The following is a 13,504-nucleotide window of genomic DNA, read 5'->3' as shown; positions in this document are numbered from 1 at the left end:
CATGTGTTCCCTGCCAGCAACCAGCCCTCCGCGGGCTGTCAGTCAGTTGTCGCGAGTTTGAAATGGAGTCTGTGAAGTCGAACAGTCCGTAGTTCCTGTCAGTCAGCAAACACAGTGGGTTTTGTGTATAACGTTGTGTGTCGGCACATATGTGTGCGCGGTCGAGATGGCAAGCTGTGTGATGCCGAACACACTCTTCGGGAGAGAGAAGTAGGGGGTGCTGATGTGTCTTCCAGATGGAGGCGACACGGGGGTCAGAGTTCACGTCAGTTTGCGGCGTTCTGATGAATGCTGGCGTGTCTTGTGGTGACAAGATTGTGGTGTGATTGGGTTGCCAGCGTGAGACAGGCAGGAGGGGGATGCGTCTGAATCCCTCTCCCGCTGCAGCCGAGTAAACTCCGCAGGCAATGTACATTAATGAACTTGTCATTTCTCCCGAACAACTTTTTAATCAAAACGTTTGTGATGCGTGAGGTAATTTATAGAGTTTAATACATTTTCTTACCTGCCAGACAAAATAATACACACCTTGAGGGTCACTGGCAGGACATACTGTATTCACACTCAATTTATCTCTTTCTGTTTTTCTCTATTTATTTTGCTTACACACCAGCATAGTAGCCCTTAGCGTACTATGTATCACCAACAAACCACAACAGAATTATGTTTTACCAACAGACTTTGACTGCAGTTGACAGGGCGGACATTTTTAAACATGGCAATATGAAAATATGCTGTATACCTTTGCCAGCGGGGTTATGTTTTGTTGTTTTGTTTATTAGCCTGTTAGCTAGCCGGATATCTCACAAACTCGACAACCGATTTCAGCTAAATTTGGAAGACATTTAGTTTATGAGCCAAGAAACAATGATTAGTTTTTGGTCTGGATTCCGATTCAGGTACAGATCCAAGAAGAGCTTTTTTCAACTCTATTTTCTCATGAACTGCTGCACTTTCAGGGAAAAAAGAATCTGGCGCATGCACCACATGATTGTCTCTCACTGTGTATTTTGATGCAGGTCCAGATCTAATGCAGATTATACTTGCCATTATTAAAATAACAAACTTAGAGGATTGTTCAGCCTTGGTAGAGGATTAGGGAAGTAAGTGCTTTCCAGTGTTGTTCCAAAACGAACATGTAACTACAGTATATCTCAACATATCTTTGGGATCCCACTTTTCCCAACAAAGTTATATCTGAAAATGTATGAATAATGGAGGTTTGAACATATATCTTCAGTGCAGATTGTAACCACATGTGTTGAACGGGGCAGTGACTTCCATGTTTGGTACCCAGGGGGATGGTAGAGAGAGACAAAAGGTCTCCAATTAGTCTATGATCCTGTGAAAACCTTTTCCATTTGACTAGGAATGGCTGTCACTTGGCCTTTCCAGCTGCTTTCCCCCAGTTTCTGCTATGAAAGAGATGATACTGAGATTATCAGGCAATGACAGCTGCCTGCTACTGACTCCACCAGAATGTCAATAAGTAGTGCAGGGGGGAGCAGGGAGAAAGGGAGCAAGAGGCTGAAAGGGGGAAAAGATACTACTACCTATTTAGAAGACTGTAACACACATTTAAATGGTTTTCATTTAACTACATTTCCTCCCCTCGTCCCCCTCCAGCTCGGTGACACTGGCACCTACACCTGCATTGCCTCCACACCCAGCGGAGAGGCCTCATGGAAAGCCTATTTAGAGGTTCAAGGTAAGGCTAATCAAATAGTGTCCAGGATATATTGCCCATTATTTTTCTAACAAATGTAGTTTGTTTTGTTTTGTTTTTTCAATTGCTGGGTATGTTTCATTATTTATTCTGATTGATGAAAGAGCAAAACAAATGAGGGTTTTTGCGTGGCTTTGGTTTTTTGGAAAATAGCAATAAACTACATTGACTTGTTTGTTTCCCTCTCTCTGTTCTACATGTAGAGTTTGGAGTCCCAGTCCAGCCAAACAGACCTACTGACCCAAACCTGATCCCCAGTGCCCCTTCTAAACCTGAGGTCACTGATGTTACCCGCACTTCCGTCACCCTTTCCTGGAAGCCGAATCTTAATGCTGGAGCCACACCCACCTCCTACATAATAGAGGCCTTCAGGTAAAACTAATCAACTTGCCCATCAATAGACTAATTATTCCATGGCTTTCTTGAAACCTTTGAAAGTTTCATTCTCTGTGTTGCTTCCACAGTCATGCATCAGGGAGCAGCTGGCAGACCCTGGCAGATCATGTGAAAACTGAGTCATTTGTACTGAAGGGCTTGAAGCCCAGCGCAGTCTACCTCTTCTTAGTACGGGCAGCCAATGCCTATGGGCTGAGTGATCCCAGTCCTATCACTGATGCTGTGAAAACACAAGGTGAGAACTGCCCTCTTACTGATATGAATTTGATCTACAGTACAGTGGTGTTTTGTTTTTTTTAAGACAAGGTCATTCATTTTTGATGTCTGTGCTCCTGCACACAGATATCCCTCCCACCAGCCAGGGTGTGGACCATCGTCAGATCCAAAGGGAGTTGGGAGAAGTGGTAATCCACCTGCACAACCCCACCATTCTTTCCTCCTCATCTGTCAGGGTGCAGTGGACAGTGAGTATCATTTTCTCCCTGAATGCATTATTGCCACTTTTTCTTGTCACATTCTCACACAGCTGCAGCTGCATACAGATTGCCATATGGATCATTGGTATCACTGACCACCAAGGCTCCAAGGTTAGTTTAGTGATATGCGTATGGTCAATTTGTCAGGCAACTCAGCCGAGCTAATGTGCTAACGTCCTAGCACCCTGCAGAGGAAGGACACTGCAGTGAGCAGCCTGGAACACAATCCAAGTGTTCTTAGTATCCATCTGGCGTGAGCCTGAACTGGTCAGCTGGCCATAGACCAAAAATCTGCAGCTTTGCCCACAGCGGACCACTCAACCGCCCAAAAGCTTAACTACAGAGCCCAGCCTTCTGCAATAGGCCATATAGTGGCATATAATAGTGTGTGGCGTGCCAGTCTGTGCCCTCTCAGATTGAAAACACTTGACGGCTGTTAAAATAATACAAGTGAGAAGGAAGAGGCGGCCAACTCATGCTCTTAAGTGGAAATGGCTTACAGATGTTAAAACGGATAGGTGGAAGAGGAGGAAGTAGAAGTAGAACTGGGAGCTTATGTTGGTGTTTCTTTGCTGGTACAAGCTGCAATTGATCCAGTTAATGTATTATGTGTTGTTTTTTTTATGTTTTATTATGACACAGTATAAATACGCATTACAGCTGTCTACCTTACATAGTAGATATTAGTCTGGGGTATGGTTCACTGAAGGCAAAGAACAGTCCGTTTTTACCTTTAGACATAAAGACACCCCTACGTTCCCAGGTATTATGAAGTGCCACAGTGATGAATGGGACTGAGGAAACGTGAAAAGGATAGTGACACGTCAAGACTGATTTAAGACATTACTGCCCAGTTACCCCGTCACCCTGGAATGTATCAGAAAAAAAACACGCAGCATGAGGGAGACTGACGCTGTAGTCGAGCGCCACAGTTCCCTGGTTTTGTGGTGTTAAATCTATTCCCAGTGTGGAGTTTCTTGGTTCTACATATTCCTTTGTCTCGCGGTAAATGGTTGCACACTTTTCAGGCTAATGAAGACCACCTGAGCCGGCAGCATATTTTACAGGGGAGGGATAAAGAAATCACTAAAATCTTTACAAGCCAGTGCTGCTTGCCTTCCACAGGGACTTGTAGGGATATTAGCATACCGGTTAGCGGTTATTCTTTTCTCCAACCATGCTGGATAACAAAGCGACATTAATTATCCCTAGATTAAACTAACAGACAAATCCTTTCCAGTTCCATTTATTGTCTTTATTTAGCTACATCAGACACTGTTAAACTTGTTGTATTCTCGACTTCTGGTTCTCCGTATAAAGATCCACTTTTCCCCCGTCTTCCTTGACTTCAGCAGCCAGGCAGTACACTAGAGAGCAGGACAGGATGAGACAGGCTGTTCTGGGAGCCTGGGCCCTATTTAACCAGCTCCAGACATAGAGGAACCTCTGGCCAATGACCTCATACTGTGGTTTTCACAAATCGCTGCTGCTCCAAATGGCGCATAGACAGACAGCCGAAGAGAGAGATGTAGATGTGGATGGATAAACAGAGGGGTGATGTGATGAGTTAGCACCCCATTCCATCCAGCGCCTTGTGTATCAGTTGCATGAATCTACAGTTGTCCGGCGATGCTACAAGATATTACATTACTGTATCATTTTCCACTGTGAACTGTGAAGCACGTAATCAAGTCAAGCTGACACTGTCTTTGTCTGTGTCCCTGTGCCATTTACTAGGTGGAGCAGCAGTCACAGTACATACAGGGCTACAAGGTGATGTACAGGCCTTCACCGGAGGGGCTGCAGAGGACTGAATGGGCTGTGTTCGAGGTGCGCACCCCGGGGGAGGACAGCGCCGTCGTGCCGCAGCTTCGGAAGGGAGTCACATATGAGTTCAAAGTCCGCCCCTTCTTCAACGAATTCCAGGGAACAGACAGCGATGTCAAAATTGGCAAGACGCTGGAGGAAGGTGGGGGAGGATGTGAATATGTGTGTGACTGTGTGCAAGCGTGCTTCAGTGCTCGCTCGCTTGCATGTGTGGATGCATGTTTTCATGTTTACACAATTTTATATGCTCAGCTTGTATGTGCGAGAGCATACAACAGCTGTTCACAGCAGGCAGTGAGGGCAGGATTATGTTATGTTCAAATGTGGTGCATTCAAGCATGCTGGGGTGGATGTTCAGCTCTTTAAAAAGGCCCTATGGAAGCCCATACACAACACTCCAGTGCAAGTGTTGTACTAATTTTTCACAGGGTGTGGTTGTGGAGGTCTCATGAGGTTTGGTTGAAACCCAACTGCAAATTTCAATCTGTAGCAAACACTTTAGAGAAGTGTGAGAGCAAAGTGTTTACCAGAGAGTGTGTGTGTGTGTGTGTGTGTGTGTGTGTGTCTTTGTGTGTGTGTGTCTGTGTGTTTGTGTGTCTTACATGTGTAGGAGTGTTTTGATCTCTTTCTGCTGGATCCTCCTTTGTTCCCAATTTTGTTGATAATTGTTTTCGGGGCTCTATACATAATGTTTGTTCTCCCGTAAGCAGAAAAATGCTTGTTTTTATAACACTCACTCACACTGTGATTACCTCTTTTATGTTGCATTCATAATTATTTCAGTGTAATTACCATTGGACCACAGGTTGGCGTTCACACACCACCATACTCCCCACTATCATAACCCCCTGTCTGTTTTAAGGAAAACAGTTATTTGCTTTTATTTCTTCACAAAATCATTTGTATTAAACAAACTCAATTTTCAGATGAAAGTGTCATAATTTTGATAATTTGTCCTTTGTTCTCACCTCAGTCGCACACAGAGAGAAAGAACAAATTCTGACAGCTGAATGGGATGGGGAGGGGAGGCAGGGCGAGACTGCATGCAGTTATGGAAAAAAAAAAAAAATCAGTATCATGTATGAAGGTGTGTTTTTTTTTTATCTTTTGTCTGCCCCCTTTCAGCTCCCAGTGCCCCTCCTCGTGAGGTTACAGTGACGGAGAGTGGGGACAATGGGACTGCCATCGTGGTCTCCTGGCAACCCCCTCCAGAAGAGGAGCAGAATGGGGTGGTCCAGGAGTACAAGGTAACACAGAAAAAAAAAAAAAACTGCCAGCAGCTCCCTCAGGTCTGAGCAAGCAGGACTCAAACTGTAGATGTAGAGAGACACAAAGGAGAAACAAACAGAGATACAGACAGATACAGCAGATAACAGAGAAAGGGACAATGCACAGACATGGAAAAGGTAATGAATTCCTGGTGGGGGCACACCTTTCCTCTGTGCTACTCCTCCTCGGTGCAGCAGAGGCTCAGAGACGGAGGAGGAAAGGAGTCGAAAGCAGGGGAGCTGGTGGAAAGTGTTGTGAAACAGTGCCATCAGGTGGAGAGAGCAGACTCACACATCCTGTGGTGTTTCAAAGGTGAAGAGTAGTGAGGGGCCTTTTCTGTGGCACTAATGGTAGAAATGATCGGTAGTTCCCTGGTGATCACAGATCCTAGTGGGATTAGTGGAGATAAAATGTTCGGGTTTACATGAGAACAAATATATATCTTATGCATCTTAAGTAATCATTTTTACCGATGGAAATGAAAAGTAAAAGAATGAGATAAACTACATAAAACTTAACTAAAATGTAGATTATTATAAAAGAAGAGACATCCATGCAGAGGCAGGTAAAAGTGTATTTTGTAGAGTGGAGAAGAAGCTATAATAGCGACCAAGGACATAACAATGAAGAAACAGATGTGTATTATAATTCCAGTCATTTCTTTGGTCTGGAGCTGTGCTAATGCGTTCTTAAACCCACAGTGATTCTTCTTTCCTCCTCCTTACTTGACAGTGTGTGCACTGTCCTCGCATTCATTATGCTGTAGAAGTCCTGTATTTTAATTGGAAAGCCTTTTTTATGTCACAGGGAATATAGGTTAGTGGTGGAAGGGAGGATGAAGCAGAGCCAGTGGAAAAGTTAAGCCGCTGTTAATTTTCCAGGTAAATGTTTCTGGTGATAGAGTGATAGAGTAATTTCATGGTTTTTAAGTCCAGTCTGAGAGTGTTCCCTACTCATTACCGAGCCCGGTCCCTAGCGGCAATTCCACTCACCGCAATTTCTAAGATACACAGAAAATGTCAGTGCTGTGTGGCTTCATCATAGAAGCGCAAACACGTGCACACATGTAGGGTACACACCCAAGGAAGTGTGTATGTTAACCGGGTTAACTGCTGGGAGGAGGTTGGAGGTAAAGAAAGCAGATTGTCAGGGGTTCAGGATGTGGAGGTCTCCAGGCCTCATGCTGAGGTGAATGTATACTCGTCTTTGTGACCCGGGTCTGAGTTAGCCTGGGAGACCGCACTCCTTCCTGTGATTGACAGCACTTAGCTTCTGCTGAAATTGGGTTATAGTCGTGATCCCCATTTGTTTTTCATGGGCTTAAGGCAACACTGAGACATGTTATGGCTACCTTGGCTAATACTGACCCTGTGTTGAGCGCAGCCAGTAAAACATAAAGCCGTGTTGTAAAATCTTTTGCTACCTCAGAGATGTAACACAATACCCACAGTGCACTAAAATGTTGCAATAGCAGCACCATCCAATTATATGGACGCAGATTGGTGGCCGCTACCACACTGAATGTCGTCAGGAAACCCTCATAACATTTCCTCAATCTCCCACTTTCTCTTTGTCTTGTGTTATGGCAGATTTGGTGTTTGGGGAATGAGAGCAGGTACCACATCAACCGTACAGTTGACGGCTCAACCTTATCCGTGCTGATTCCCAGCCTGGCCCCGGGGATCCGCTACAGTGTGGAGGTAGCGGCCGGCACCGGGGCCGGTCCTGGGGTCAAGAGCGATATCACCTTCTTCCAGCTTGGTGAGTTAAAAACAAGCTTTTATTTCTCTCTCACAGGAGGTGACATAATCATTTTGTTTTCCCTCTGGTGGATATATTTGCTGTGTTCCGGTGTGTGTTGTCCTCTGGTAATCCTTCCACACAGAACCATCAATCACCAATTGCCTACATTAATCCAGTCATCTAAAATTAAGAGGTTTTCAGAAATAAGACTTTTTGCCAAGTAAACAGGCAATTATGTAATTCCTGTCCTTCAAGCCTCTGCCTGCTTTTCTTTTCAAGATTAACAGCGATACCTCAGAACTGTAATTGAAGTGATTACCGCTACACAAACATCATCAAAGTTGCCACGGAAGAGTGTGATGAGTTTGAATGACAGGGAACTTTTATAGTTTCTGTGCACTCTTGAATGGCTTTTAGGTTCGGTCGCTGGCAGTGCGATCAACACGGGCGCATTAAATTCCTGTGTGGCAGAGCTGTTGCGCTGGCTGCCCCACCCTGCTCCATTCTCTACTCGAGGATGCAATGTTCTCTGTCTCTGTTTCGCTTCGAACAACAAAGGCAATAATGAATCCTGCACTCTGGGCACAAGCATGACATGTTATTAATACTAAGAACCACAGTGTAGACTGCACTGGGGCTAGTTGTTGTAATTTACTTCTTGGTTGGTTTTTTTTTTTTTTTTTTTTTTTTTTGTCCTTTTTGTCTAGACAGACAGATATTTTGAGATATTTTGTCAGTTTTTATTCCCCAAAGCTCTGAGCTGGCCTACTCAGGAGAGGGATGGAAAACACATGAATACCAGGATGAGGCAGAAAGAGAGAGAGAGAGAGGGAGAGAGAGAGAGACAGAGAAAACTCCATCTGGTTTTAAATGTGTGATTGAGTGGGCTGGGATGGGCATGAAGAAGCATCGGCTGTGACTGATACAATTTCTCTCACTTGAAGAGTTCCTGTGGTGATTGTTGCCATGTTCCAACACTGGAGTGGAACAATGTGCCTCGGGGACCAGCGCTTCACCCAAATGCATTTGTCACACTCTGAGCTTGCATGCGTCATCCCAGCCTAGATACCTGTGCAGTCCCTTGTGGGCTGCTTAGTCACATTGGCAATGCTCCGTTCACTGGGCCAGACAGAGCCACAAATTGAGAAGACAGAGAAGTGAGAAGAGAGGCAAACCCGAATGGAGACATGGACTGAGTGGCTGAGACAAAGACAGACAGAAGGATATGGAGGGATGGAGGCGTGGCGCTGGCTTCTTTGGGGAAGTGTTTCCGCCTCCGGCTTAGAGGGTTGATAGAGGAGAGTGGCTACAACATGAAAGACTTGAGAAAAAGGGATGAAGACAAAGTAACACGAACATGAAGAAACTTCAGATAAGGCGAGGGTGGGGGCGGTGGGGGGAGTGAGGCGAGGGGGTGGGGCGTCCCAGAGAAGTCTTTCATGTATCACGCGTGAGGGAAAAGCACAGAGAGAATAGACAGATGAGAAAAACAGACCGAGAGCGGGTTGTTTGTGAGCAGCCGTACAGACGGTGCCTGTGCACTGCATCTCACAGTAGGAACAGCTTCAAGGCATTTACACCTCAGCTTTTCACAGACGCGTCTCAGTTTGCTAATTACTGTGGCGTCTGTATTTGAGGATGATCTCGCTGGATTTATTCATATGATTGTGAAACCAGCATCGCTCAGTGTAAATGACGCCTCTCTGTGTTTTGCTATCTGGCTCCATCAGGCTGGCGTGGTGCACAGGCTCCGTTTGAACGTCTTTGGTTGCTCTCGTCCGCTCGCCATTGTTGTATGAGATTTGTGATGAAAGCCTTCTGAATAATAGAGAGAAAGGACTCCCGTTTTCACAAGCCAGCCTCACACACACCCACTGAAATGAAGACTCTTTTTGTGCGAGAGGAAGAAGGAATGTTCATAGCTATGTACTGTTTTAACTCCATTTATTTTAGATAAATTTTCCCTATTTCAGGCTTTTCCACTTGGTTTGAGTTTTAGGTTTAAATTTTTTTTTTTTCTCTTCCTCTTCTCTCCCCTGGTTACACATTCCTAACTCGCTTCATTTCACTTGTGCTACACACCAACTGAATCTTTTTTTTTTTTTTTTTTTAAATCATTTTTAATCATTCTCTCACATCTCCTCCCATCATTCCCCAATCCCTCATCCTCAGATTCATCTGGGCGAATGACAGAGACCGAGGCCCCGGAGAACCCCCTGTCCCAGCAGATCTCAGATGTGGTCAAGCAGCCGGCCTTTATAGCAGGCATAGGAGCTGCTTGCTGGATCATCCTCATGGTCTTCAGTATCTGGCTGTACAGACACCGAAAGAAAAGGAACGGCCTCTCCAGCAGCTATGCAGGCATACGCAAAGGTCAGTACACGCGCGCAACATTTAACACCATCAGGAACTCGGTCCGCTTGGAATTCTAAATTTCCTGCGCTGGTTTGAGGTTGCAAGAGGTATTCTCGCTTACAAAATGTGCGGCAGAAAATGCAGTGCAGTATTTATTAGTGTGTTCACTCATGTTTCAATCCAGTGCTCTCCCTTTTCTTCATTCAAAATGCTGCCAACCCTCCTTCACATCCTCCCTGTCGCACACAGAGAGATGTCTTTGTAGAGCACTCTGGGTGAAGTCTAACTGAAAGTACTCTGCAGTAGAGTACTTTAAGATGTGATGTGAGCTCCCACTGAGATTGCTGCATGAAGACGTCTTTTATTTCTTTTTCATACTTCTGTCGTGCTGATTCTGCAAGGACGTGTGAAGAAGAGTGTTTCCAGTGAAGTATATTTTGAGGTCCAACAACTCCCCTTTTAGCAACTCCCGTCTGACTGGAAACAGAAAATGCCTCGGCGTCTTTATCAAGGACACACTGACATTTTCACATGCTTGAAGTAATCTTGCTGTCCTATCAGAGAGAGACCTTTAGATATGAAGGAGTTGAACATTTAGAAATTCTGTTCATAGCTTCATTTTACCGTGTTCTCAAAAATCTCTAAAATCCCAGCCCTTGGGTGTTTGGGCTGCGGTGCAACCCTCCTAGAGCCTCCACAGCGTAACCCAGTGGGTTTGTACATGGCTTGAGTGGAAGTGACAGGGTTCATGACATGCCCAACCTCTGCCCACAATAGTTAGAGTATAGAGAGAGCTATTAGCCTTTCTTTCTGAGTCTCATTTATATGTAGGCGGGCTTAATGTGTGGCCTTGGGCTGTGCAGCTGCTGCCTGTGGGCGCTACCTGCGCCCATCCCCACTTCTGGGCTCAGGTTTACTGCTGACTACCAGGGTTAGAGGAGATCCACCTTCAACCTTGAAACACACACAGACAGACAATGGACTGATATAGCTGTGGCTAATCTGGGGCTGTCACACAGAAAACAAACGTCATCCATGTTCTGAATCCACTGCACTTCCCGTTGATAGTGGGAACTGTGAGTCATGTGAAAGTAAGAGACACCACAGCTAAGCTTTTCTTTAGGCTCTGCGGTCTTTTAGAAATACCTGTGTGGATTATAATGGTCAACTGAACTGATTCGTTTTTTTCCATTATGACATAGATTACCTTGAAAACACTGTCAAGATAACATTTCAGTTCCGCTATGTGAAGCAATGATACGCATGCAATCTGAGACATCTTCATCCAAGGTAACACCCTCATAAACATTATTAAACATCGCCTGTGTTCTTAAAAACAGAGGTCATTCAGAGGGAATGTGTTGAGACAGAAGAAGTAACTTCTAACGCTCCATTAGTGCAGTAATGATCTGTGGCCAGGCGGTACACGACGATACTGTGTAGGCTGAGATTACCCTCCGGCCCTGTGTGATTCTCTGTGTTGATGTTTACTCACATAAACTCAAAAGGCTCTTCAGGGGCACAGTAGGCAGTCACGCTCCCCCCTTTCTTCTCCCTCCTCGCGTCTCCAGACCACAAGAGGCCACGGTCTTTGTTGGAACTGGTAACTAAGAATGTTTTGAAAAGAGTATAATTGCAACCACATGAAGCAACAATCTGCACTCAGGGTGAAATAGGTTGGATCGGGACTGAATGTGTACGTCTGTGTGCTGCAGTGTTGTCTCCTAATAGATTACATATTTCAATTTGTCAACTCAAAAGAAAAAAAAAAAAGTCAAATAGCTTTTTCTTATTTTTTCGTATTTCTCCAATTGTACAAACCTCACGGTGTCCAAACAAATCAGCTAAAGAAAAAAGAAGAGGAAGAAGCAAGACTGTAGCAACCACATAATTATTCATCAAAGTCATAGCTCAGTTACAGCTTCATCTAGCCTGGGACTGAGCGTCTGTGACAGGCCTGTGACAGAAGAGGAAGCTGATTTATATATTTCAGTCACGTTCACATTTCTCACTGACTGTTTTGCCTACCAAGTGGTAGTGTCTCCTCTTCAAAGGCATTCACCAAACAGATAAAAGACATTCAACTCCTCAAATCTTTACACTTCTTTGAGCACCAAGAGGAGAGATTCAAACAGGGCAAGAGGATTGTGGCATTTAAATGATATTTATTGGCGCAGGAACTGTATGAATTAACTGTTTGGGGAAATGAAAATGTGACAAAAGTGGCGTCTGTCTTCTCAGATGTTTCTCTCAGAAGCAGTTTTAGGCTTAAAAGGCAGATGTCAAAAGTAAAACATTGCTCTGGATGACTACCAACATAGTACAATATTGCATCAACTGCAAATAGTATTACATTTTTCAAAGAGAGCAAAAACAAAGTACATTTTTATAGAAGATACAAACTCTAAATCAACCTGGAGTAGGTTGATGTTTTTGCAAAAGGAGCCCATCCATGCAGGAGTGTGAGTAATTGAGCTGTGTGGGTGATGATGTGAGTGTTACAGATAGCAACAGACATCTCTCTGGTGTGTGACCCCCACCCAGCGGGGCCTCTGACAGTCTGGGCCAGGATTTGAACCAGCAGCTGGTTCAACACTCGCTTTCCCCCAGTCAGGGTCCAGGGATGTCTGAGGGGATCAAAGACTTAAGGGCAGCAAGAAGCATGAGAATACAGTCTAAAATACATTTTATGGATTTATGTACTTTACCAGGAGTTATGTGGTGATGAAGCATAAAAATCATCTCACAGGAACTGATTCGAGACAGTACAGATGCACAATAATGATTTTATTTCCTTTTTTCTGTCCCAACAGTGCCGTCCTTTACTTTCACACCAACAGGTAAGCACTGATTTTTTTTTTTTTTTGCACTACATACAGTAAGCAATCTGTTTTTATTCAGTCTCTCTGCTTGTGCAGCAGCCTTGTCACTACGTTTGTGGAACACTACCTTTAATGGCCAGCCATCTCAGAGTGATTAGCCTCTTTGAAACAGAGATCCTGCCATATTGCCGTTAAGAAGACCCGTCATCATATCGGCTTTGTTTGTTTATACTGAATCAAACAACGCGGGTATAAAGCTGCTTTTATAGATAGACCATCAGCATCTGTCCTGCCATGCCAGTTCTCCCTTATACACAAACATAGATGTGGCTCTGCTGCCAGCTTATTGCTTCAACAACAACTGTGTTTGTACCTTTTATCCAGAATGGCGAGGTGGAATAAAGGTGCAACATTCTTGCCTTGAACAGGCTGTATAAAAGGGGCTCTTGACTGTAGAGAAGAAGAGGGGCTCTTGATGCGTATCAATAAAAGGAGCCAATCATTGGCACCGTTTAGAAATAAATGTTTCACCAAATGTTTGTGTCGTGTCAGAACATAATGCTCAAAGACAAGAAGGCCACACTACTGAGAAGCTGTTAAAACTAGTGGTAACTTGATCAAAGGGCTGCTGGCAACTTCAGATGGGATTTAAGAGAATGACACACCACCAGCACTCCCAACACACCAATTAGATAGGCGAGCGGCAGCAGAGCTAAGAAGGTTATCTGTGAACTGAAGTGGCACAGCGTAAAACAGATAAAAGAAAAGCTCTCTCTGCGCCTCTCTATCGTTGTCTCCTTGCGAGTTTGTGTTTACAGTCCTCTCCTCCTTTTTCTTCTACTCCTGGACTTTTCATCCGCCTGAAATTCTTTGTTCCCCAGAGGTGTGTC

General features: G+C 44.5%; 1 protein-coding gene across 1 annotated transcript in view; it reads left to right on the top strand.

The window, feature by feature from the left end:
- robo1 (roundabout guidance receptor 1) overlaps nt 1-13,504 on the top strand; it is a 127,537-nt gene that overhangs the window by 99,150 nt on the left and 14,883 nt on the right. The window contains exons 11-19 of the mRNA XM_022759747.1: nt 1,627-1,708; nt 1,930-2,098; nt 2,191-2,357; nt 2,465-2,586; nt 4,336-4,567; nt 5,551-5,672; nt 7,284-7,455; nt 9,610-9,810; nt 12,606-12,632. Of these exons, the coding sequence (XP_022615468.1) occupies nt 1,627-1,708; nt 1,930-2,098; nt 2,191-2,357; nt 2,465-2,586; nt 4,336-4,567; nt 5,551-5,672; nt 7,284-7,455; nt 9,610-9,810; nt 12,606-12,632 (1,294 nt within the window). The remainder of the gene's footprint in view (nt 1-1,626; nt 1,709-1,929; nt 2,099-2,190; nt 2,358-2,464; nt 2,587-4,335; nt 4,568-5,550; nt 5,673-7,283; nt 7,456-9,609; nt 9,811-12,605; nt 12,633-13,504) is intronic.

The sequence above is a fragment of the Seriola dumerili genome, unplaced genomic scaffold (genome assembly GCF_002260705.1).
Source record: "Seriola dumerili isolate Sdu_G_001 unplaced genomic scaffold, Sdu_1.0 BDQW01000330.1, whole genome shotgun sequence".
Taxonomy (NCBI): domain Eukaryota; kingdom Metazoa; phylum Chordata; class Actinopteri; order Carangiformes; family Carangidae; genus Seriola; species Seriola dumerili.
The sequence above is the reverse complement of the archived record's forward strand: the minus strand, read 5'-3'. Positions and strand labels throughout refer to the sequence as shown.